Source organism: Rhinolophus sinicus, chromosome 18 (genome assembly GCF_057876585.1).
Source record: "Rhinolophus sinicus isolate RSI-liver-muscle chromosome 18, RSI-T2T, whole genome shotgun sequence".
NCBI lineage: Eukaryota > Metazoa > Chordata > Mammalia > Chiroptera > Rhinolophidae > Rhinolophus > Rhinolophus sinicus.
This window is the reverse complement of record NC_142518.1, coordinates 46,309,726-46,332,181: the sequence shown is the minus strand read 5'-3', so window position 1 is coordinate 46,332,181 and position 22,456 is coordinate 46,309,726. Positions and strand designations below refer to the sequence as shown.

Below are 22,456 nucleotides of genomic sequence, written 5' to 3'. Positions count from 1 at the left end.
TTGGAGAGAAAATAAAACATTCTACCAATACGTACTGGAAAACAAAAGAAAAACCTGTTCCTATCAACCTGTTGCAGAACCCACTCCTGTAGATGTCTAGGAAGAGAAATAATAAATGACTAAATGCCATGAATAACCAAGGCAACAAGAGCTCAGAAAGAAACTGAAAAGGCTCCAGAAAATGAACTTAAAGATAAATGAAAATATGTGACTTAAATGACAGAGAATTCAAGATTGCAGTTCTGAAAAAACTCAATGAGATGCAAGAAAACACAGGAAGACAGTTTAATGAACTCAGAAACACAATCAAAGAACAATATGAACATTTTAACAAAGAAATTGAAATTTTAAAAAGAGCCAAATAGAATTTCTGGAGAATAAGAACTCAATAGAAGAAAGTAAGAATGAAATAACCAGCTTAGGTAGAAGAGTTGACCAGATGGAGGAAAGAATCAGTGACATCGAAGATAGAAACCTGGAAATTACATGAATGGAAGAAGAAAGAGACTTGTGACTTAAAAGAAATGAAAGAACTCTACAACAACTTTCTGACTCCATCAGAAAGACCAATATAAGAATAATGGGCATACCAGAAGGAGAAGAAAGAGAGAAGGGAACAGAGAGTACATTCAAACAAATAGTCAATGAGAATGTCCCAAACTTGTTGAAAGAACTAGATCCTTGAATCCAAGAAGCAAATAGAACACCTAATTACCTCAACACCAACAGGCCTTCTCCAAGGACATGGTATTGAAGTTGTCAAAACTCAATGGCAAAGAAAGAATCCTCAAGGCAGCTAAGGAAAAGAAGACGGTAAACTACAAAGGAAAGCCCATTTGGTTATTTTCAGATTTTTCAGGAGAAACTGTACATGAAAGGTGGGAGTGCAAACAAATATTCAAACTACTGAAAGAGAGAAATTGAGCCAAGAATAATATACCCCCCTAAGACTTCCTTTAGATATGAAGGAGGAATAGACTTTTCCAGACATACACAAGCTGAGAGAATTTTCTCATACACGACCTGCACTACAAGAAATACTAAAGGAGGCTATTCGACCACGATCAACGGACAATTTGTGGAAACCAAAACATAAAAACGGGGAGAGTAAAGACCTGAACCAGAACATGGGAAGGGAGAAAGTAAGCATGCTAAGGAAAATGGAATACTCTAAATATCTTTTTTTACATAAACTTAAAACTTAATAGTAACCGATCCAAAAACATGCATAACTGAATATATACTGTAATAAAAGAAGAAACAGATGGAAAAATCATAGAATACCACCACACAGAAATAATAGACAAGAAAAAGGCGAGGAAATAATGGAGACACATTCTTACCACAAAACTGTAGATAGAATGATAGGAAATCTACACACATCAAGAATCACCGTAAATGATAAAGGACTGAACTCACCAATAAAAAGGTACAAAGTAGCAGCTTGGATCAAAAAACTCAACCCAACCGTATGCTATCTCCAAGAGACACATCTCATCTACAAGGACAAGCACGGACACAAAGTGAAAGGGTGGAAAGTAACACTCCAAACAAATGGTATCCAGAAAAAATGAGGTGTAGCTATACTGATATCAGATTAAACAGACTTCAGGGTGAAAACGGTAACAAGAGACAAAGATGCACATTTCATAATGGTAAACGGGCCTGTACAACAAAAAAACGTAAGAGTCATCAATAGTTAAGCCCCCAATCAGGGAGCACCGAAATATACCAAACAACTAACAGAAATAAAGGGAGAAATTGACCAAAACAAAATTATACCAGGGAACCTAAGTACATCATTCACAGCTGTGAATAGATCATCGAAAAATAGAAAATAAGGAAATAGCAGCCCTAAATGACACATTGGATGAAATGGACATAATTGACATGTGTAGAGCACTTCATCCTAAAATATCACACTATACATTCTTTTCTAGTGTACATGGAACATTCTCAAGGATACACCATATATTGGGACATAAAATCAGTATCAGCAAATATAAGAAGATTGAAATCATACCAAGCATATTCTCTGATCACAAGGCTTTAAAATTGGATATCAACTGCAAAAAGAAAGCAGGAAAAAACACAAATACATGGAGATTAAACAACATACTTTTAAAGAATGACTGGGTTAAAGAAGAAATTAGAGGAGAGATCAAAAGCTACATACAAACAAATGACAATGAAAATACATCCTACCAAAATTTTGGGGATGCAGCAAAAGCTGTTTTAAGAGGGAAATTTATATCATTACAGGCCTATTTCAAGAAACAAGAAAACTCCCAAATAAATAACCTCATGTTACACCTTAAAGAACTAGAAAAAGAAGAACAAGTAAAACCCAAGGTCAGCAGAAGAAAGGAAATAACAAAAATTAGAGCAGAACTAAATGAAATAGAGAACAAAAAGACAATAGAAAAAATTAATATGACAAAGAGCTGGTTCTTTGAAAAGATTAACAAAACTGAGAAACACTTGGCTAGACTCACTGAGACAAAAAGAGAAGACACGAATTAACAATATCAGAAATGAAAAAGGGGAAGTTATCACGGACAACACAGAAATACAAAGGATCATCCAAGAATACTATGCAGGATTGTATGCCACCAAATTCAATAAACTAGAAGAAATGGACAAGTTCTTAGAAACATATAGCCTTCCAAGGCTGAACCATGAAGAACTGGGAAATCTAAACAGACCGATCACCAGTAACGAAATTGAATCAGTCATCCAAAACCTTCCAAAAGCAAAAGTCCGGGACCAGATGGCTTCACGAGTGAATTCTACGAAACCTTCAAAGAGGATCTAACACCAATCTTTCTCAAACTCTTCCCAATAACTGAAGAAGAGACAGTACTCCCTAACTCATTTTATGAGGCCAACATTACCCTGATACCAAAACCTGGTAAGGACAGCACAAAAAAAGAAAACTACAGACCAATATCTCTGATGAATACAGATGCAAAAATCCTAAACAAAATTCTAGCAAATCGAATACAACAATGCATTAAAAAGATTACTCATCATGACCAAGTGGGGTTCATCCCCGGGGCACAAGGATGGTTCAACATACGCAAATCCATCAATGTGATACATCACATATACAAAATAAAGGACAAAAAAATCATATGATTATATCAGTTGATGCAGAAAAAGCATTTGACAAGATGCAACATCCATTTATGATTAAAACACAATAAAATAGGTATAGAAAGAAAATACCTTAACACAATAAAGGCCATATATGACAATCCCTCAGCTAACCTAATAATTGATGGTGAAAAACTGAAGCCATTTGCTCTACGTTCAGGAACACGACAGGGCTGTCCCCTATCACCTCTGCTTTTCAACATAGTGTTGGAAGTCCTTGCCAGAGCAATCAGGCAAGAGAAAGAAATAAAAGGCATCCAAATTGGGAATGAAGAAGTTAAATTATGACTCTTTGCAGATGACATGATGCTATGTATAGAAAACCCTAAAGACTCTACCAAAAAGCTATTAGAAACAATCAACAAATACAGTAAAGTTGCTGGCTACAAAATCAACGTACAAAAGTCCATTGCCTTCCTATATACTAACAATGAAATCTCAGAAAAAGAAATACAAAAAACAATTCCTTTTGCAATTGCAGCAAAAAGAATAAAATACCTAGGAATAAACTTAACCAAGGATGTGAAAGACCTATATGCTGAAAACTATAAGACATTTTTGAAAGAAATTGAAGAAGACACAAAGAAATGGAAAGACATTCCGTGCTCATGGATTGGAAGAATCAACATAGTTAAAATGGCCATATTACACAAAGCAATATACAGATTCAATGCAATCCCCATCAAAATCCCAATGGCATATTTTAAAGAAATAGAACAAAAAATCATCAGATTTGTTTGGAACCACAAAAGACCCTGAATAGCCAAAGCAATCTTAAGGAAAAAGAACAATAATGGAGGTATCACACTTTCTGACTTTGGCTTGTACTACAGGGCCACAATAATCAAAACAGCATGGTATTGGCAGAAAAACAGACACATAGACCAATGGAATAGAATTGAGAACCCAGAAATAAAACCACATAAATATGGACAGATAATTTTTGACAAAGAAGCTAAAAACATACAATGGAGCAAAGACAGCCTCTTCAATAAATGGTGCTGGGAGAATTGGAAAGCCACGTGCAAAAGAATGAAACTAGACTGCTATCTGTCACCATATACCAAAATAAACTCAAAATTGATCAAAGACTGAAACATGAGACCTAAAGCAATAAATTACATAAAAGTAAGCATAAGTATTAAACTTATGGACCTTGGGTCCAGACAGGATTTTATGAACTGACCTCAAAGGCAAGGGAAGTAAAAGCTAAAATAAATGAGTGGGACTATATCAAACTGAAAAGCTTCTGCACAGCAAAAGAAACCATCAACGAGACAAAGAATCAACCAACCAAGTAGGAGAAGATTTTTGCAAACAACCCCTCTGATAAGCAGCTAATATCCAAAATATATAAAGAACTTATACAACTCAACAACAACACAAAGTCCAATTTAAAAATGGGCAAAGGATCTAAACAGACACTTCTCCCAAGAAGACATATGAATAGTCAACAGATATGAAAAAAATACTCAACTTCACTAGCTATTAGGGAAATGCAAATAAAAACCACAATGATATATCGCCTCATACCAGTTATAATGGCTATCATCAACAAGACAAATAATAATAAGTGTTGAAGAGGCTGTGGAGAAAAAGGAACCCCCATACACTGTTCGTGGGAATGAAAATTGGTACAGCCACTATGAAAAACAGTAATAAGTTTCCTGAAAATGTTAAGAATACAATTACCATATGACTCAGCAATCCCTCTCCTGGGTATCTACCAGAAAGATCTGAAAACATTTATCCATAAAGATATATGTACACCTATGTTCATTGCAGCATTATTCACGGTGGCCAAGATATGGCAAAAACCAAAGTGTCCTTCAACAGATGACTGGATAAAGAAGGTGTCGTACATATACACAATGGAATTTTACCAGGCCATAGGAAAAGATGAAATATGGGCAATTGTGACAACATGGATGGATTTTGTGTTCATTATGCTAAGCAAAATAAGTCACACAAAAAGTAAGGAACCATCTGACTTCACTCATCTGGGACATAAAACTGAAAGCAACAAAGAAACAAAAACTCAGGTACAGTTTATTGGTTACCAGATGGTAAGGGGGTAAGGGTTACAGAAGAGAGGAAACGGGGTCGAATATATGGTGATGGAAGGGGAACTGACACTGGGTGGTGAACACACAATGCAAAATATAGATGATATATTATAGAAATGTACAATTGGAAACTATAATTTTACTAACCAATGTCACCCCAATAAATTAAATTATATGTATATATAATTTACTATATTTCTTATAGGTTTTTAAAATGTAGTTGATGTTTGATGTAAAAATTCTAAGACCACCTGGAGGAAATACTTAAAACAATCACATTTTTTAAATGGGGAGGTTAAAGGTATCTAAATTGAAGTAAAGTTTCTAGACTTCACTCAAAGTGGTAAAACATCAATACCAATAGACTGTGATCAGTTCTCTATGTATATTATAATACCTCGGAAGACACTAAGAAAACAAATATGAGACAATACAGTTAAAATAATATAAATAAATCCAATCAAATTAGTTTTCCAAAAAGTATTTAAGTGTCACATGGGAAGGTAAAAAATGAGCCAGGAGACTTGTGATGGGAGACTTCAGCAGTGTTCAGGGAAAAGGGAGGTGGCCTTTGTTACCCAGGCCTCAGCTTCTCAGGTCCCTCCGCCCACTCCTTACCAGGAAACAAGCTGTTGAGGCCAGAGACACAGTGAAGTAAATTACATTCAGACAAGGGGAGATGCTCCTTGTGGGATGAGGTCACTATTTCCAGTTACGAAATAGAAGAGAGAAACAGAATATACAGGAACAATAAAATAAAAAAGGTCAGGCTTAATTCCTAGCATATCAATGATTACGTTCAATGTAAAAGAGTCTAAATATACTAATTAAAAGACACAGGTGGAAGAATGGATCAAAAAACATGGTAGAACAATATTCTCTCTACAAGAAACTTACTTCAAATACAATTACAGGAAAGTTGGAAGTGAAAGGATGGGAAAAAGATATACCATGCAAACATTAATAAAACCAAAAAACAGGAGTGGCTACATATATGAATACTTCAAAACAAAGAAATTTCTAGAGACAAAGGAGGACATTACATAATGATGAAAGGATCAATATAGCAAGACACGTAAGTACCTTAAATGTGTATGCTCCAAGCAACAGAGCCTTAAAATATATGAAGTATAGTTGATAAAGCAGAAAGGAGGAAAAGGCAAATCCACATTTATAGTTGGGGACTTCAACATCTTTCTCAGCACCTGATAAAACTACTAAACAGAAAATGATCAAGGATATTGAACAGCTGAACAATACAATCAACCAATAGGATCTAAGAGACATTTTAACACCCCACCTAACAATAGCAGATTACATGTTCTTTTCAAGCATCCATAGATGCTTGAAATAGGCCATATCCTGGGCCATAACACAAACCTCAACAAATGTAAAATAATTGAAATCATACAGAGTTTGTTCTCTGGCCATAATAAAACCAAACTAAAAGACAACAGGAGTATCTCTGAAAACAGACAGAAATTAAACAAAGCACTTCTAAATAATCCATGGGTCAAAGGAAATATCAAAGAAAAAAATTAAATACACAGAATTGAATAAAAATGAAAATACAACATAGCAAAGTACGTGGGATGCACCTAAATCAGTTCTGTGTGATAAAGTTACAGCACTATATGCTTATATTGGAAAAGAAAAAGACTAAAATCAATAACCTAAGCCCTTACCTCAATTAGTAGATAGAAGAGCAAAAAGAACCCAAAGCAAGCATAAGGAAGGAAATAAAATGGCACAAGCAGAAATCAATGAAATTGAAAATAGAACAATAAACAAAATCAATGAAACAAAAAGCTAGTCTTTGAAAACAATAAAATTGATAAACCACTTGCAAGACTGACAACGATAAAAAGAGAGTACATACAAATTACTAACATCAGGAATAAAACATGGGATATCACTATAGACTGACTTCATCATTAAAAGGCTAATAAAAGAATATAATGAACAACTTTATACTCATAAATGCAATAAGATAGAAGAAATGGACCAATTCCTTGGAAACCACAAACTACTAAGACTCAGCCAAGATGAAATGGACCATCTGAATAATCCTATAGTCATCAAATAAATTGAATTCATAAATTAAAAAAAGAAAAAAAAGTCTCCAGGCTCAGAATGATTTCACTGGAGTATTCCACAAAGCATGTAAAGAAAAATTAACACCAATTTGAAATAATCTCTTCCAGAAAATAGATGAGAGAGCTCCCAATTCATTTTATGAGACCAGTATTACCCTAAAACCAAAATCAAAGATGGTAAAAAAAAAAGCAAAAAAAAACATAAGAAAGAAAAAGAAAACTGCAGTGCAGTAACTGATTGATTTAGATGCAAAAAAAAAAAAAAATCAACAAAATGTTGGTATATCCATTCCAGCATTGTATATAAAAAGAATTATACACCATGTCCAAGATGACCAAGTGGGATTTATTCCAGGTATGCAAGCCTCGTTCAAAATTGGAAAATCAACCAATATAATCTATACAAACAGGCTGGAGAAGAAAAATCATATGATCATATCAATTGACCACAGATACACGCAATCTAGTTCTAAAATTTATAATGAAAAGTCACAGGACCTACAATAGATAAATCAATCTCGAAAGAGAAAAATAAAGTGGAGGAAATCACTCTAATGGTAGATCTTACTATAGTAACTACAGTAATCAAGACAGTGTAGTATTAATGGAGGGACAAACACATAAGTCAATAGAACAGAATAAAGAACCCAGAAATGAACCCATACAAATATGTTCAACTAATTTTTGACAAGATGCAAATTATGATGGAGAAACTGGATATCTATAGGCAAAGAACTTAAAGTCAAGAAGCTTTACACCTCAGATAAAAACTCAAAATGGACTATAGAAAACTGAAAAGTAAAACAAAACTATAAAGCTTTTAGGAAAAAAATTACTGTAGAAATTCTTCAGGATCAAGGCTAGGCAGAGTTCTTAGACTTGATACCAAAACACAAGCCATAAAATGAAAAATTAATAAATTTGACCTCAAATTTAGAAACCTTCACTATGCATAAGACCCTGTGGAGAAGATGAAAAGACAAGCTACAGACTGGGAAAGAATCTTTACAAAACACATATCTGACAAAGGACTAATATTTAGAATGTGTAAAGGACTCAAAACTCAACAGTTAAAAATCCAAACAACCCAGTTAGAAGATGGGCAAAAGACATGAACAGACAACTCACAAAAGAGGGCATACAGATGGCAAATAAGCACATGAAAAGATCTTCAACATCACTAACCATTAAGGAAACAGGTGATAAGATACCATCACACACCGATCAGAATGACTAAAATAAGAAACAGTGATAACAGTAAATGCTAGCAAAGATGGGGAGAAACTGTATTACGCATACATTTCTGGTGAGAATTACATTCACTCTGGAAAAGAGTGGCATTTTCTTACAAAACTAAACATGTACTTAATATATGCCCAGCACTCTTGGGCACTTATCCCAGAGAAATGAAAATTTATGTCCACAATAAAAACCTGTATGTGGATGTTCATAACACCTTTATTTGTAAGAGCCAAAAAATAGAAACAGTTCAGATATCCTTCAACAGTGAAATGGTTAAAAAAAAATGTATAGCCATACCATGGTACACTATACAGCAATAAAAAGAAACAAACTATCCAAATGCACAACTTTGATGGGTCTCAGGAGAATTAAGGATATATATGCTGACTGAAAAAACCCTATCTGGAAAATTTACATACTGCATTATTCCATTTATATAATATTCTTGATATGAAAAAATTATAGTGATGAAAAACAAATTACTGATTGCCAGGAATTAGAAAAAGGTGGGAGGGAGAAGGTGCTATGACTATAAAAGGGTAGCACAAGGAATTCTTGTAATGGAACTTCTGTATCTTAACTATGTTGGTCACATGAAGCTACTACACATGTTATAAAACTGTAGAACTTAATACACAAATGAATGCATGTAAAACCGGTGAAATATGAATGTCAACAGATTTTTATCAATGTCAATTTCCCAATTGCAATATTTTAATGTAGTTATACAAAATGCTACCTTTGGGGGAAAGTGGGTGAAGAGCACATGTGACATGACTGATCTCAAAAGTTTTTTTATAAAACAGTGAAACTTGGTGAATGGATGTGATCTTTGGGCTACCACCAACAGAGATAGAAACTACAATATGAAGAAAAGGCAGAAAATTTGGTGGGGTCAATAATGAACTGGTTTGAGTATATTTTTCCTTAAGTGTCCATATTAGCTCTCTTCACTTATTTTCCCATATTTGGACTCTTCATCTTCCTAAATATGCAACCTAAAGATTCAGTGTGTATGTCAGCATTTTAGAACCGTATTGTTTCACATAGCAAAGTATACATGTAGCACTTCAACATGTTTGACACCTTAAATTTATATAATGCTATGTGTTGATTGTATCTGAACATATTTTTAAGCATTCTTTTTGTTTTTAAGATTTTATTGGGGAAGGGGAACAGGACTTTATTGGGGAACAGTGTGTACTTCCGGGACTTTTTCCAAGTCAAGTTGTTGTCCTTTACAATCTTAGTTGTGGAGGGCACAGCTCAGCTCCAGGTCCAATTGCCGTTGTTAGTTGCACCATCCCCTGCGGGAGTCGAACCGACAACCTTGTGGTTGAGAGGACGCGCTCCAACCAACTGAGCCATCTGGGAACTCAGTGGCAGCTCAGCTCAAGGTGCCGTGTTCAATCTTAATTACAGGGTGCAGAGTCCATCATCCCTTGTGGGAGTCAAGGAATCGAACTGACAACCTTGTAGTTGAGAGCCCACTGGCCCATGTGGGAATCAAACCGGCAGCCTTTGGCATTAGGAGCATGGAGCTCCAACCACCTGAGCCACCGGGCTGGCCATATCTCAATATTTTTAAAGGATAATGTTGTTAGAATTTGAGTTTAAGAAATTGTGTTTTGTTTTTTTTGCAGCAAAATTGTTTATGCACAAAAACAAAGTAATGAATCTCTAACACAGTATACTTTTCCAGGCTGTAAATATAGTTGGAGTTGGAATGTTTGGAGGAACTGGCACAGTAACCACACCAGGAACTGTACCAGCAGTAGTACCAATATTACATGAAGTTGAAAACAAAGTTCCTGCCAAATTGGCATCATCTTGCATTGCTGTTCAATGGAAGGAGCCAAACTGCCATGGCTCTCCAATCACTGGATATCGCATTGAATATGGAGACAGAAAAATTTTGACTGTTGATAGAGTAACAGAGTGTCTTCTGAAAAATCTACATCCTGATACCACATACAAGTAAGTCACTTATATCTTCCTTTGAGTAGATGAAAAGCTTTTTGAGAATTTGAGCAAATCGACATTTGTACGTTTTATATAGCCCACATAATATTTATTTTGGAAGATAGTTTTACTGTTTTAGAAAAATTTGGCATCACTAAGAGCCAGTTTCTCCTCATCAAGAACTATCAATAGTAATTATGCAAATTCAAGATTTTTGTTTCAAAAAGGTGTCTCTAATAATTGGTATAATATGATGGTCAATATCCTACATAGGCTTACTAGGGGCTAGCTTAAATGTAGAAATTTATTTTCTTTTCTAAATCTAAATTAATATAGTTTATTTTTTTTTTTACCACTAGAATCAGAATTCAAGCTATCAATCATTATGGACTAAGCCCTTTTAGCCAATCAATAAGAATCAAAACCAAGCCACCACCACCTGAGCCTCCGTATCTTGACTGTGTGGTCTATGGACACCACAGCCTCAAACTGAAGTGGGGTAACTCTTCAAGAAAAGGGTCACTTTCCAACATTAGAAGCTATAATTTGTTAATGGGAGATCAATCTGGCAGGTAAATTATTTTTACTATTTAACATATATTATAATTATAATACAAATGTTTTAAAATTGCCTACCTTAATCCTTCAATCCCAGTGGTTTCAATGAACTAATAGATATGAAAGCAGCTCATTATTGTGTTAGATATACTTTCTTCAGTTCCTACTGATAATTTAGCTGTCTGTTCCGCCTCTTCCAAAACACTTCCTCCTTTATACAACATATTATTAATACAAGAGGATAGAAGTAACCAAAGAAATATGAAAGCCAGCACCTTGCCGTTATGATATTTACAAAGAATTTTTCTTTTGTATTTTACCTATCTGGCTTCAAGTTGATTCACTTAGGCCTTATTGAGGTTTTAAAACCAGTTTTAAGTCAGTTATATAGAGTTATTTTTACCTGTATGACTGCTGATTAATAATATTGCTTCTCAGGGTGGCTGGTTAACTCTGTTGGTTAGAGTATGGTGCTGGTAGCACCAAGGTTGCTGGTGCAATCCCTGCATGGGCCACTGTGAGCTGCACCCTCCTTAAATAATAATAATAATAATAATAATAATAATAATAATTAATAATGCTTCTCCCATCTTGATTCCAAATCCCAGATTTTCTGTCATTTACCATGGACCTTGTCAGACTCACAAAGTGCAAAGACTGAGTGAATATACTCAGTATGAATTTAAAATCCAGGCATGTAATGAAGCTGGTAAGGGACCACTGTCTGTTATCTACACTTTCACTACAACAAAAACCCCACCAGCCACACTTAAAGGTAAGTGTTATAAGCCATGACAATAAAGGTTGCACTAATTTGTGTTCCAATAGCTCATATATAAAACTCCACAATAAAGTTTACTTTCAATAGTCAACAATACGATACCAAAAGAAACTAGTACTTAATTATGGATTTAAAAGGCAATGTAGAATTAATCAGACTTCCAAAAACATAATATTTTAAAACATACCTTTTTTTTTTTTTTTTTTTTTTTTTTTAGCCCTGTAGTACAAGCTAAAGTCAGGGAGTGTGATACCTCTAGTATTGTTCTTTTTTCTTAAGATTGCTTTGGCTATTTGGGGTCTTTTGTGGTTCCAAACAAATCTGATGATTTTTTATTCTATTTCTTTAAAAAATGCCATTGGGATTTTGATGGGGATTTCATTAAATCTGTATATTGCTTTGAATAATATGGCCATTTTAACTATGCTGATTCTTCCAACCCATGAGCACGGAATGTCTGTCCATTTCTTGATGTCTTCAATTTCTTTAAAAATGTCTTATACTTTTCAGCATATAGGTCTTTCACATCCTTGGTTAAGTTTATTCCTAGGTATTTTATTCTTTTTGCTGCAATTGCAAAAGGAATTGTTCTTGCATTTCTTTTTCTGAGATTTCATTGTTAGTATATAGGAATGCAATGGACTTTTGTACGTTGATTTTGTAGCCAGCAACTTTACTGTATTCGTTGATTGTTTCTAATAGCTTTTTGGTGGAATCTTTAGGGTTTTCTATATATAGCATCATGTCATCTGGAAAGAGTCATAATTTAACTTCTTCATTCCCAATTTGGATGCCTTTTATTTCCTTCTCTTGCCTGATTGCTCTGGCAAGGACTTCCAACACTATCTTGTAAAGCAGATGTGATACGGAACAGCCCTGTCGTGTTCCTGAACTTAGAGCAAAGGGCTTCCGTTTTTCACCATTAATTATGAGATTAGCTGAGTGCTTGTCATATATGGCCTTTATTATGTTAAGGTATTTTCCTTCTATACCTATTTTATTAAGTGTTCTAATCATAAATGGATGTTGTATCTTGTCAAATGCTTTTTCTGCATCAATTGATATAATCATATGATTTTTGTCCTTTATTTTGTTTATGTGATGTATCACATTGATGGATTTGCGGACGTTCAACCATCTTTGAGCCCTGGGGAAGAACCCCACTTGGTCGTGATGAAAAATCTTTTTAATGCATTGTTGTATTCGATTTTCTAGAATTTTGTTTAGGATTTTTGCATCTGTATTCATCATAGATATTGGTCTGTAGCTTTCTTTTTTGTGTGTTGTCCTTACCAGGTTTTGGTATCAGAGTAATGTAGGCCTCATAAAATGAGTTAGGGAGTAGTCTCTTCTTCAATTTTTTGGAACAGTTTGAGCAGGATTGGTATTAGATCCTCTTTGAAGGTTTGGTAGAATTCACTAGTGAAGCTATCTGGTCCCAGACTTTTGCTTTTGGGAAGGTTTTGGATGATTGATTCAATTTCATTACTGGTGATTGGTCTGTTTAGATTTTCCAGTTCTTCATGGTTCAGCCTTGGAAAGCTATATGTTTCAAAGAACGTTATGATATTTACAAAGAATTTTTGTTCATTTGTCCATTTCTTCTAGGCTATTGAATTTGGTGGCATATAGTCCTTCATAGTATTCTTGGATGATCCTTTGTATTTCTGTGGTGTCCGTGATAACTTCCCCTTTTTCATTTCTGATATTGTTAATTAGTATCTTCTCTCTTTTTATCTTAGTGAGTCTAGGCAAGGGTTTGTCAATTTTGTTCGTCTTTTCAAAGAACCAGGTCTTTGTCACATTAATTTTTTTGTCTTTTTGTTCTCTATTTCATTTAGTTCTGCTCTGATTTTTGTTATTTCCTTTCTTCTGCTGACCTTGGGTTTCACTTGTTCTTCTTTTTCTAGTTCTTTAAGGTGTAACTTGAGGTTATTTATTTGGGATTTTTCTTGTTTCTTGAGATAGGCCTGTAATGATATAAATTTCCCTCTTAAAACTGATTTCGCTGCATCCCAAAAATTTTGGTGGGATGTATTTTCATTGTCATTTGTTTCTATGTATCTTTTGATCTCTCCTCTAATTTCTTCTTAGACCCAGTCATTGTTTAAAAGTATGTTGTTTAATCTTCATGAATTTGTTGTTTTTCCTGATTTCTTTTGCAGTTGATAGCCAATTTCAAACCCTTGTGATAAGAGAATATGCTAGGTATGATTTCAATCTTCTTAAATTTGCTGAGGCTGATTTTATGTCCCAATATATGGTCTATCCTTGAGAATGTTCCATGTACACTAGAAAAGAATGTATACTCTGATGGTTTAGGATGAAGTGCTGTATATATGTCAATTATGTCCATTTCATCTAATGTGTCATTTAGGGCTGCTATTTCATTATTTATTTTCTGTTTGGATGACCTATCCATAGCTGTCAATGATGTAATTAAGTCCCCTAGTATTATTGTGTTTTGGGCAATTTCTCTCTTTAGTTCTGTTAGTAGTTCCTTGGTATATTTCGGTGCTCCCTGATTGGGGGCATAAATATTGATGACGGTTATGTCTTCTTGTTGTATAGTCCCCTTTCCCATTATGAAATGTCCATCTTTGTCTCTTGTTTTCTTTTTCACCCTGAAGTCTGTTTCATCTGATATCATTATGGCTTCACCTGATGTTCTCTGGGTACCATTTGCTTGGAGTGTCAATTTCCACCCTTTCACTTTGAGTCTATGCTTGTCCTTGTAGCTGAGATGTGTCTCTTGGAGACAGCATATGTTTGGGTTTAGTTTTTTGATCCAATCTGCTGTTCTGTGCCTTTTTATTGGTGAGTTCAGTCCATTTACATTTAGGGTGATTATTCATATGTGAGGATTTCCTGTCATTCTATCTTTAGTTTTCTCGTAAGGCTGTGTGTCTCCGTTGTTTCTTTACCCTTTTGTTGTTGTCTATTATTTCTGTGTGGTGGTATTCTATGATGTTTCCCTCTGTTTCTTCCTTTATTACAATATATATATTTCAGTTCTGGATTTTGTTTGAGTGGTTACCCTTAAGTTTATGGAAAAGAAAGTTTGATATTTAGAGTATTCCATTTTCTTCATCACGCTTACTTTCTCCATTCCCGTATTCCGGTTCAGGCCTTTACTCTCCCCCTTTTTATGTTTTGGTTGCCACAAATTGTCCCTGTTGATGTTGGTCGAATAGCCTCCTTTAGTATTTCTTGTAGTGCATGTCTTGTATTAGAAAATTCCCTCAGCTTCTGTATGTCTTGAAAGGTCTTTATTCCTCCTTCATATCTAAAGGATGTCTTTGCTGGATATAATACTCCTGGCTCATGATTTCTCTCTTTCAATAGTTTGAATATTTGGTTCCAGTCCCTCCTGGCTTGTAGAGTTTCTGCTGAAAAATATGATGCTAATCTAATTGGCTTTCCTTTGTAGGTTACCGTCTTCTTTTCCCTAGCTGCCTTGAGGATTCTTTCTTTGTCGTTGATTTTAGACAGCTTCAGTACAATGTACCTTGGAGAAGGCCTGTTGGGATTGAGATAATTAGGTGTTCTACCTGCCTCCTGGATTCGAGGATCCAGTTCTGCCCACAAGTTTGGGAAGTTCTCATCGACAATTTGTTTGAATATATTCTCTGTTCCCTTCTTTCTTCTCCTTCCGGTATGCCCATTATTCTTATATTGCTCTTTCTGATGGAGTCAGAAAGTTCTTGTAGAGTTCTTTCATGCCTTTTAAGTCTCAAGTCTCTTTCTTCCATCTGTGTCATTTCCATGTTTCTATCTTCGATGTCACTGGTTCTTTGCTCCATCTGGTCAACTCTACTACCTAAGCTGGCTATTTCATTCTTAATTTGTTCTACTGAGTAGTTAATCTCCATCAACTCTATTTGGTTCTTCATTTAAATTTCAATCTCTTTCGTAAAATGCTCATGTTGTTCTTTGATTGTGTATTGAGTTCATTAAACTGCCTGTCTGTGTTTTCTTGCATGTCGTTGAGTTTTTTCAGAACTGCAATCTTGAATTCTCTGTCATTTAAGTCACATATTTCCATATCTTTAAATTCCTTTTCTGTAGACTTTTAACTTTCTTTCTGAGCTGTCTTGTTGCCTTGGTTATTCATGGCAATTACTGATTTATTATTTCTCTTCCTAGACATCTACAGGAGTGGCTTCTGCAACATGTTGATAGGAAGAGGTCTGTCTTTTGTTTTCCTACTTGTTGGTAGAATGTTTTATTTTCTCTCAGACTGCAGCCTTTTTTTTCAGTCTCACACAGTAGTGCTATGTTTTCTCTGCAGTATTCCAGCCTCTCACACACTGTGGGGAATTCCCTGGTAGACGGGGTCCTCCTCTGTTAATAGTTCACCTGGGTGACAGGGCACGGTGTCCGTGTGGGTATGCGGAGATCTTTTGATGTGCCAAAGCTCTTCCTGCACCAGATTCAGAGCCCGTATATTTCAGCGGTTCTGTTTACTCCTGCAGGGATCTGGCCAGATAGGTGGGGCCAGGTGCAGGATGAATTGTGAGAGGTGGCCCAGAGCAATGGCAGCAACCACCACCACAGCCAGTCCTGCTTCCACAGCTCCCTCCTCTTTGCCGGAACTAGTTGGGCTGTGAATCTGTGTCTGTGATCCATAGTTCTCAGAACAGCAAATATTCTGTTCTTTTGATCTGACACTGCTACTGTTCAGCTTCTAGCCCCAGGCAGATGGGGGCGGGGCGAGCCCTGGGAGGGTAGGGAGGGGGCAGCTAGTCTCAGTGCCTAAGGCTTCCATTCTCTTCTCAGTAGTGAGGTCTTAAACCACCGTTTTCAGCCTTCTTCCCTCAGTCTTTTCTCCGAGGTCTCTGCTGTGAGCGTTGGGTTCAGCTGTGTTATTTGCTACCCCCTCAGCCCTATGGGCCATAAACGGAGCCCTAGTAGTCCGAGTTCTTCCCTCTCCCGCAGCTGCGGTAATTCCGGGATGCAGCGAGCTGGGAGCACTGAGCTAGGTCTGCGTTCTGCGCCCGCGCGGCTCTGTCTCTGCACTTCTCCCTTCCCTCCTCCCCGCTCATGCGATTCGCCCACTTCTAGGTGAATTCAGTAGTGGGCCTCTTCGTCTTGTCTGTCTGCTTTGCAGGGAGTCCTTTGGGGAGTTATTTTTGTTCGATTAGTTGTAAATTCCAGAAGAGCTTTACAGAGGCTCACCTTGTGCCACCATTTTGATGACCGGCTTTAAAACTTATCTTTGAGATCAACTAATTCAGCCAATCACTCTATCACCATTTTTTAAGAGGAAGAAGTCTCCAAAATGGTAAGAAACTTAGCTAAAGGACACCATGAGCCAGTGGCAGAGCCAAGATTAGAACTGTAGGCTTCTTATTCCCATTGTACTTCTTCCACTTTGCCAATATATTCATTCCTTGCTATATCTTATGTTTTCTCAAATAGATTAGTACAAAAAACTCACCAACTGATAGGTGTGATTATACTGATTAAAGCTGAAAAATAAGACTATGTAAACTTAGTATTTGGTACATATTTAGTACAAACTTGTAGCTTCATATTTGATAATTAGTACCTATTTGGTAATTTCTGAAACTCTGAATTTCTCTCCTTATTTGAATAACAAAATAAAGTGCTATATGTAATACATAATAAGGCCTATTTACAGTCATGAAAGCTTGATTTTTGAGAATTTTTTTCCAGTTATCAAATTCAGTTGTTCCAGTCCGTCCACATGAGTCCAATCACTATTTTGAAATCATTTGTGTTTAGTATAAAGCTAACTGGAACATATTGGAATTAAATATGGCTTAGACCACAATAATGTCTTTCTCTTTTTTTATAGATTTAAGCCCCATTTTCCTGAAATGTAGAGAGATTAATAACATGAAATAAAGATCCTGGCCTACTTTATTTGCACAGTTGCTTTCATCCCAAAATAAAATTATTAATGAATGTACAAATGCTTCCAAATATATGATGCACCATATAAATACAATGCAAGAGATTATACCAGTAAGGATTAAACAACAATAATAAAAATTGTAGTAAAGTCTTACTGGAAAAAGAAAAAAATATATTATTAATTGATAGTTTTAAGTACTTAAAGTCTTTATTACAATCATTAAGTTGGTATGGCAAAATGCTTTACAATAAGAACTATAACTGTATATTTCTTAAATTATGTATACATGGGCTGCCTTTTAAGAGAGATTTCAATGTATTCAAGATGATCTAGGAAAAATGGAACCCTCTAAACTGAAATTCTCTTTTTTTCTAGCACCTAAATTACATCAGGCGAATAACAATATTTGTGAGGTCAAATGGGAGTCTTTGGAGCCAATAAAAGGAGATCCCATTGTTTATAATCTTCAACTCATCAGTGAAAAACGAACTGACCTGGTAAATTTTTGCAAATTTGGTCTTAAAAATTATATAGTTTCATATCCTGCTTGGGATTGAGGTCTTGTCAAGGAGTAAAATATTATTTTAGGATGTTTAAAGTAACTAAATCTTATCCAAAAGTCCTATCTGGTCATTAGAATTTTATGTATGTAATACTTATTTGGGGACAGTTAGCTTATTCATTGAATTAACTTATCACTATTGATTGATTTGGTACTGTTAGCTTCCACTGATCACATGCACAACTCATTCCAAACACAATTAAACTTTAACAATCATAAGTCTTTATCATTTCCTACATTGAACAAAATTACCTAAGCAGTGCTGGGTCCTCTCAAGACATTAGAAACTATAAGACTAAACTTTTATTTTTTGTATGAAGATATTCATGAAATGAAGGGATTATTTCATATTTTTCCTATTATTGAAAACCATACCATGTTATTTTATTTGGCGAGAAAATATAATTTTCATTTTGATTCCTTTTCCTTTAGATTTACAAAGGACCAGACACTTCGTTCTCCTTTTCCAACTTTCTCACAAATGCACATTATCACTTCAAGGTCTGCGCTGGACGCCAATATCAGAATTCTGCTGGGTTACAAGAGGTCTGGGGACAATATAGTCCCAAGGCTCTTTTCTCAACTCATAGGCAACAGTCAGGGACTAGCAAAAGCAGTGGAATAAAAGGGGGAAGCCGTCCTAGTGAAGGTAAAAATGAGAAGCCCAGGATAGAGATGAGCGTTGATACATTTATTCTAATCCTTATGATAGGATTTGTACTAATTGCCATTCTGTGTGCTGTCACAATTCAATACTTCCTAATCACCTAATCCATTTTTATGCATTTTCATGTTTTTAGGAAGTTCTAAAACAAATTACATCAAATATAGAAATTGCTAGATACATCTCAGTTCTTACTTAAAAATAAATATCATTTGGTAGAAATCCTTACATTTAGAAAAGATTTTTGTAGAAAATAGGTCTATTTTAAATTTGAGAATTTTAGCAACAAAACACTTTTACTGTTAGGTAAAACTATCTAAAACCTCTCATGATAACTATTCCCTGCTTTAATTTTTCAAATGATTACTTTTTAAACTTTTTAGAATTTTGAGAGAATAACAGTACTTTAGAATTTTATTTAGAACAAAGTGGGAAAAATAATTCTACATGTCAACTTATGTGAAATAATAAAAAAGTACCTACCAACCTTCTGTACTGTAATTGTTTTCAAAGTAACATATTTAGGTGTTTGGCTTGTGCCCTGATTACTTTGATAGTGAGGAAGTAGTAATTTATGGCATTTTGGAAGTAGAAATAGGGATGTGGGGAGCCATTTTATACCATTCTTAGCTCTTTAAAATATACCCAGTGTTAGTTACGCTCTAGTTAGATTGATTAAACATTACACATATGATGACTCATTTTTACATGGCATATTAAAGTGATTTCTTATCAAAATTGATGAGTTCACATCCATTTCTAGTTACAAATGAAGTATCTCTTCTTTAGTCCCACAATCCATCCTCCAGGAGCTGTTTTAGCAATCTTGCTAGGGAGACATGACTCATTCCAAAACACTGTTTCTTACCTTCATTAAAAATGTTTAAATATTATCTCCTAATTCAGAGTTTACTCTTTGTGTTTCAAAACTGAAAATCAAATTCAACATAAAAGTGTCGATTTTTATGTGTGCTAATAATTCTAGTATATCCAATGACATTATCTTTCATTGGGTATTGTACTATGTGGCATGTTAAAGAATATTTACTAAGGTGGTTGTTGTTCAATTTAGAGATTGAGGTATGGTTTAAAATATGGAAAACAAATTAGTTTTCTTCAAAAGTAAATTGTGATGTAATATTAATCCACAGTCTACAAATTATATCTACTTCATACTTTTATTTTAATTAGAGATTACTGATAATGGAAGTTTTAATGTAATAAATTGTTATCTGTCAAGACATTTCTGCCACACAAATAATATTTTAAAACCTGCTAAAGAATTATATATTGTCACTTTTTCTTTGCCTGCAACAAATATCTAATTAACAGTTTACTTAGCAGCAAACAGTTTAAAGGTTTGTTGAAAATACCACCTCTACAGTAATTTGCTTTTAAAGGAAAATGGGAAATTCTCTTGATTTAAAATATCTTTTGAGATTGGTAATTAAACTGAATACATTTTAATCTGCTAAAAGTTAATGTTTTGCAGCTTGTATATTTCACATACCTACATTCATCAAATGTAAAGAGTACTATTTACATATATTAAAGTATAACTATCATAGGAAACATTTTTAAATACCAATAAAAATTAAGATTATTCACCTACTATTTTTGAAATGGGATTTGTGCAAGCTTATTTATTTGGAATAATTATCTTTTTAATATTGCATGTTTATCTCTTCCCAAAGAAATTTGAAAAATAAAAACCGGTTCATGGTGTTTTTATTTTATTTTTTTATCTTTTGCACTTTACTATATCTTGCTTAACAGATGTTGCATTTCTTACAAATTGAAGGCAAGCCCTCTCCCAGCACATACATTGTAGCTCGTTTTTTTGTCCCTGTGTTGTTGGGTTTTTTTTACATAATTTAAATTTTTTTCAATTACAGTTGACAAACAATTTTATATTAGTTTCAGGTATACAACACAATCATTAAACATTTATATAACTTACAAACTGATCACCCCAATAAATCTAGTACCCACCTGGCACAACACATAGTTATTACAATATTATTTACTAGATCCCTTATGATATACCCTACATCCCCATGACTTTTTTGTAAATAACAAATTTATACTTCTTAATCCCTTCACCTTTTTCACCCATTTCCCAACTCCCCTCCCATCTGGGAATCATCAAAATGTTCCCTGCATCTGTGAGTTTGTTTCAGTTTTGTTTCTTCGTTCATCCTGTTCTCTAGATTCCACAGGTAAGTGAATTCATATGACATTTGTCTTTCTCTGCCTAACTTACTCCACTCAGCATGATACCCTCTAGGCCCATCCAGGTGGCTGCATATGGCAAAATTTCATTCTTTTATGGCTGAGTAATATTCCATTGTATATATGTACCACCTCTTTATCCATGCATCTGTTCAGGGAAATGTCGCTAGACTCCATATCTTGGCTATTGTAAATAATACTGCAATGAACATATGAATGCACATGTCCCATCAAAGTAGTGTTGGGTTTCTTCAGATAAATACCCAGAAGTAGGATTACTGGGCCCTTCTTTGTCTCTTGTTATAGCCTTTGTTTTAGGTCTATTTTATCTGGTATAAGTATTGCTAACCTAGCCTTTGTTTTTCTCGTTTCTTGTTTCCATTTTTATAAAATATCTTTTTCCAACCCTTTACTTTCAGTCTGTGTCTTTCATCTGAACCGTGAGTCTCTTGTAGACAGCATATGTAGGGGTCTTGTTTTCTTATCCATTCAGCCACCCTATCTTTTGACTGGAGCATTTAATTCATTTACATTTAAAGTAATTGATGATAGATATGAAGTTATTGCCAACTTATTTATATTTATACATATTTTTTCATTTTAAAGAAGTCCCTCTAACATTCCTTATAATACTGGTTTGGTAATGATGAACTCCTTTAGCTTTTTCTTGTCTGGGAAGCTCTATATGTGTCCTTCTGTTCTAAATGATAGCTTTGCTGGGTAGAGCGATCTTGGCTGTAGGCCCTTGTTTTTCATCACTTTGAATATTTTCTGCCAATCTTTTTTGGCCTGCAAAGTTCCTGTTGAGAAATAAGCTGACAGTCTTATGGGGACTCCCTTGTAGGTAATTAACTGCCTTTCTCTTGCTGCTTTTAAGATTCTTTCTTTGTCTTTAACTTTTGGCACTTTAATTATGATGTGTCTTGGTGTGGGCCTCTTTGGGTTCATCTTGTTTGGTACTCTGTGTGCTTCCTGGGCATGTATGTCTATTTTCTTCTCCAGGTTAAGAAAGTTTTCCATCACACATTGTGACGTATAGCTGATGTATTACAGAATTGTCCTCTTGAAACCTATGTAATTTCACTAACCATTGTCATCCTAATAAATGTTAATTAAAAAACAAAATGAAAGTTTTCCATCATTATTTCTTCAAGCAGGTTTTCAATTCCTTGCTCTCTCTTTTTCTGATACCCGTATGATGTGAATGTTGGTATGCTTGATGTTGTCCCAGAAGCCTCTTAAACTATCCTCATTTT

At 34.8% G+C, this 22,456-nt stretch overlaps 1 protein-coding gene across 1 annotated transcript in view; it reads left to right on the top strand.

Moving 5' to 3' along the window:
* Nucleotides 1–20,678, top strand: part of LOC109435610 (fibronectin type III domain containing protein 3C1-like) — a 60,616-nt gene extending 39,938 nt beyond the window's left edge. Inside the window, exons 23-27 of the mRNA XM_088794750.1 lie at nt 10,263–10,537; nt 10,882–11,094; nt 11,689–11,855; nt 18,118–18,239; nt 18,737–20,678. Coding sequence (XP_088650876.1) covers nt 10,263–10,537; nt 10,882–11,094; nt 11,689–11,855; nt 18,118–18,239; nt 18,737–19,075 — 1,116 coding nt within the window. The 3' untranslated portion in view covers nt 19,076–20,678. The remainder of the gene's footprint in view (nt 1–10,262; nt 10,538–10,881; nt 11,095–11,688; nt 11,856–18,117; nt 18,240–18,736) is intronic.
* The last annotated feature ends 1,778 nt before the right edge of the window (nt 20,679–22,456 follow it).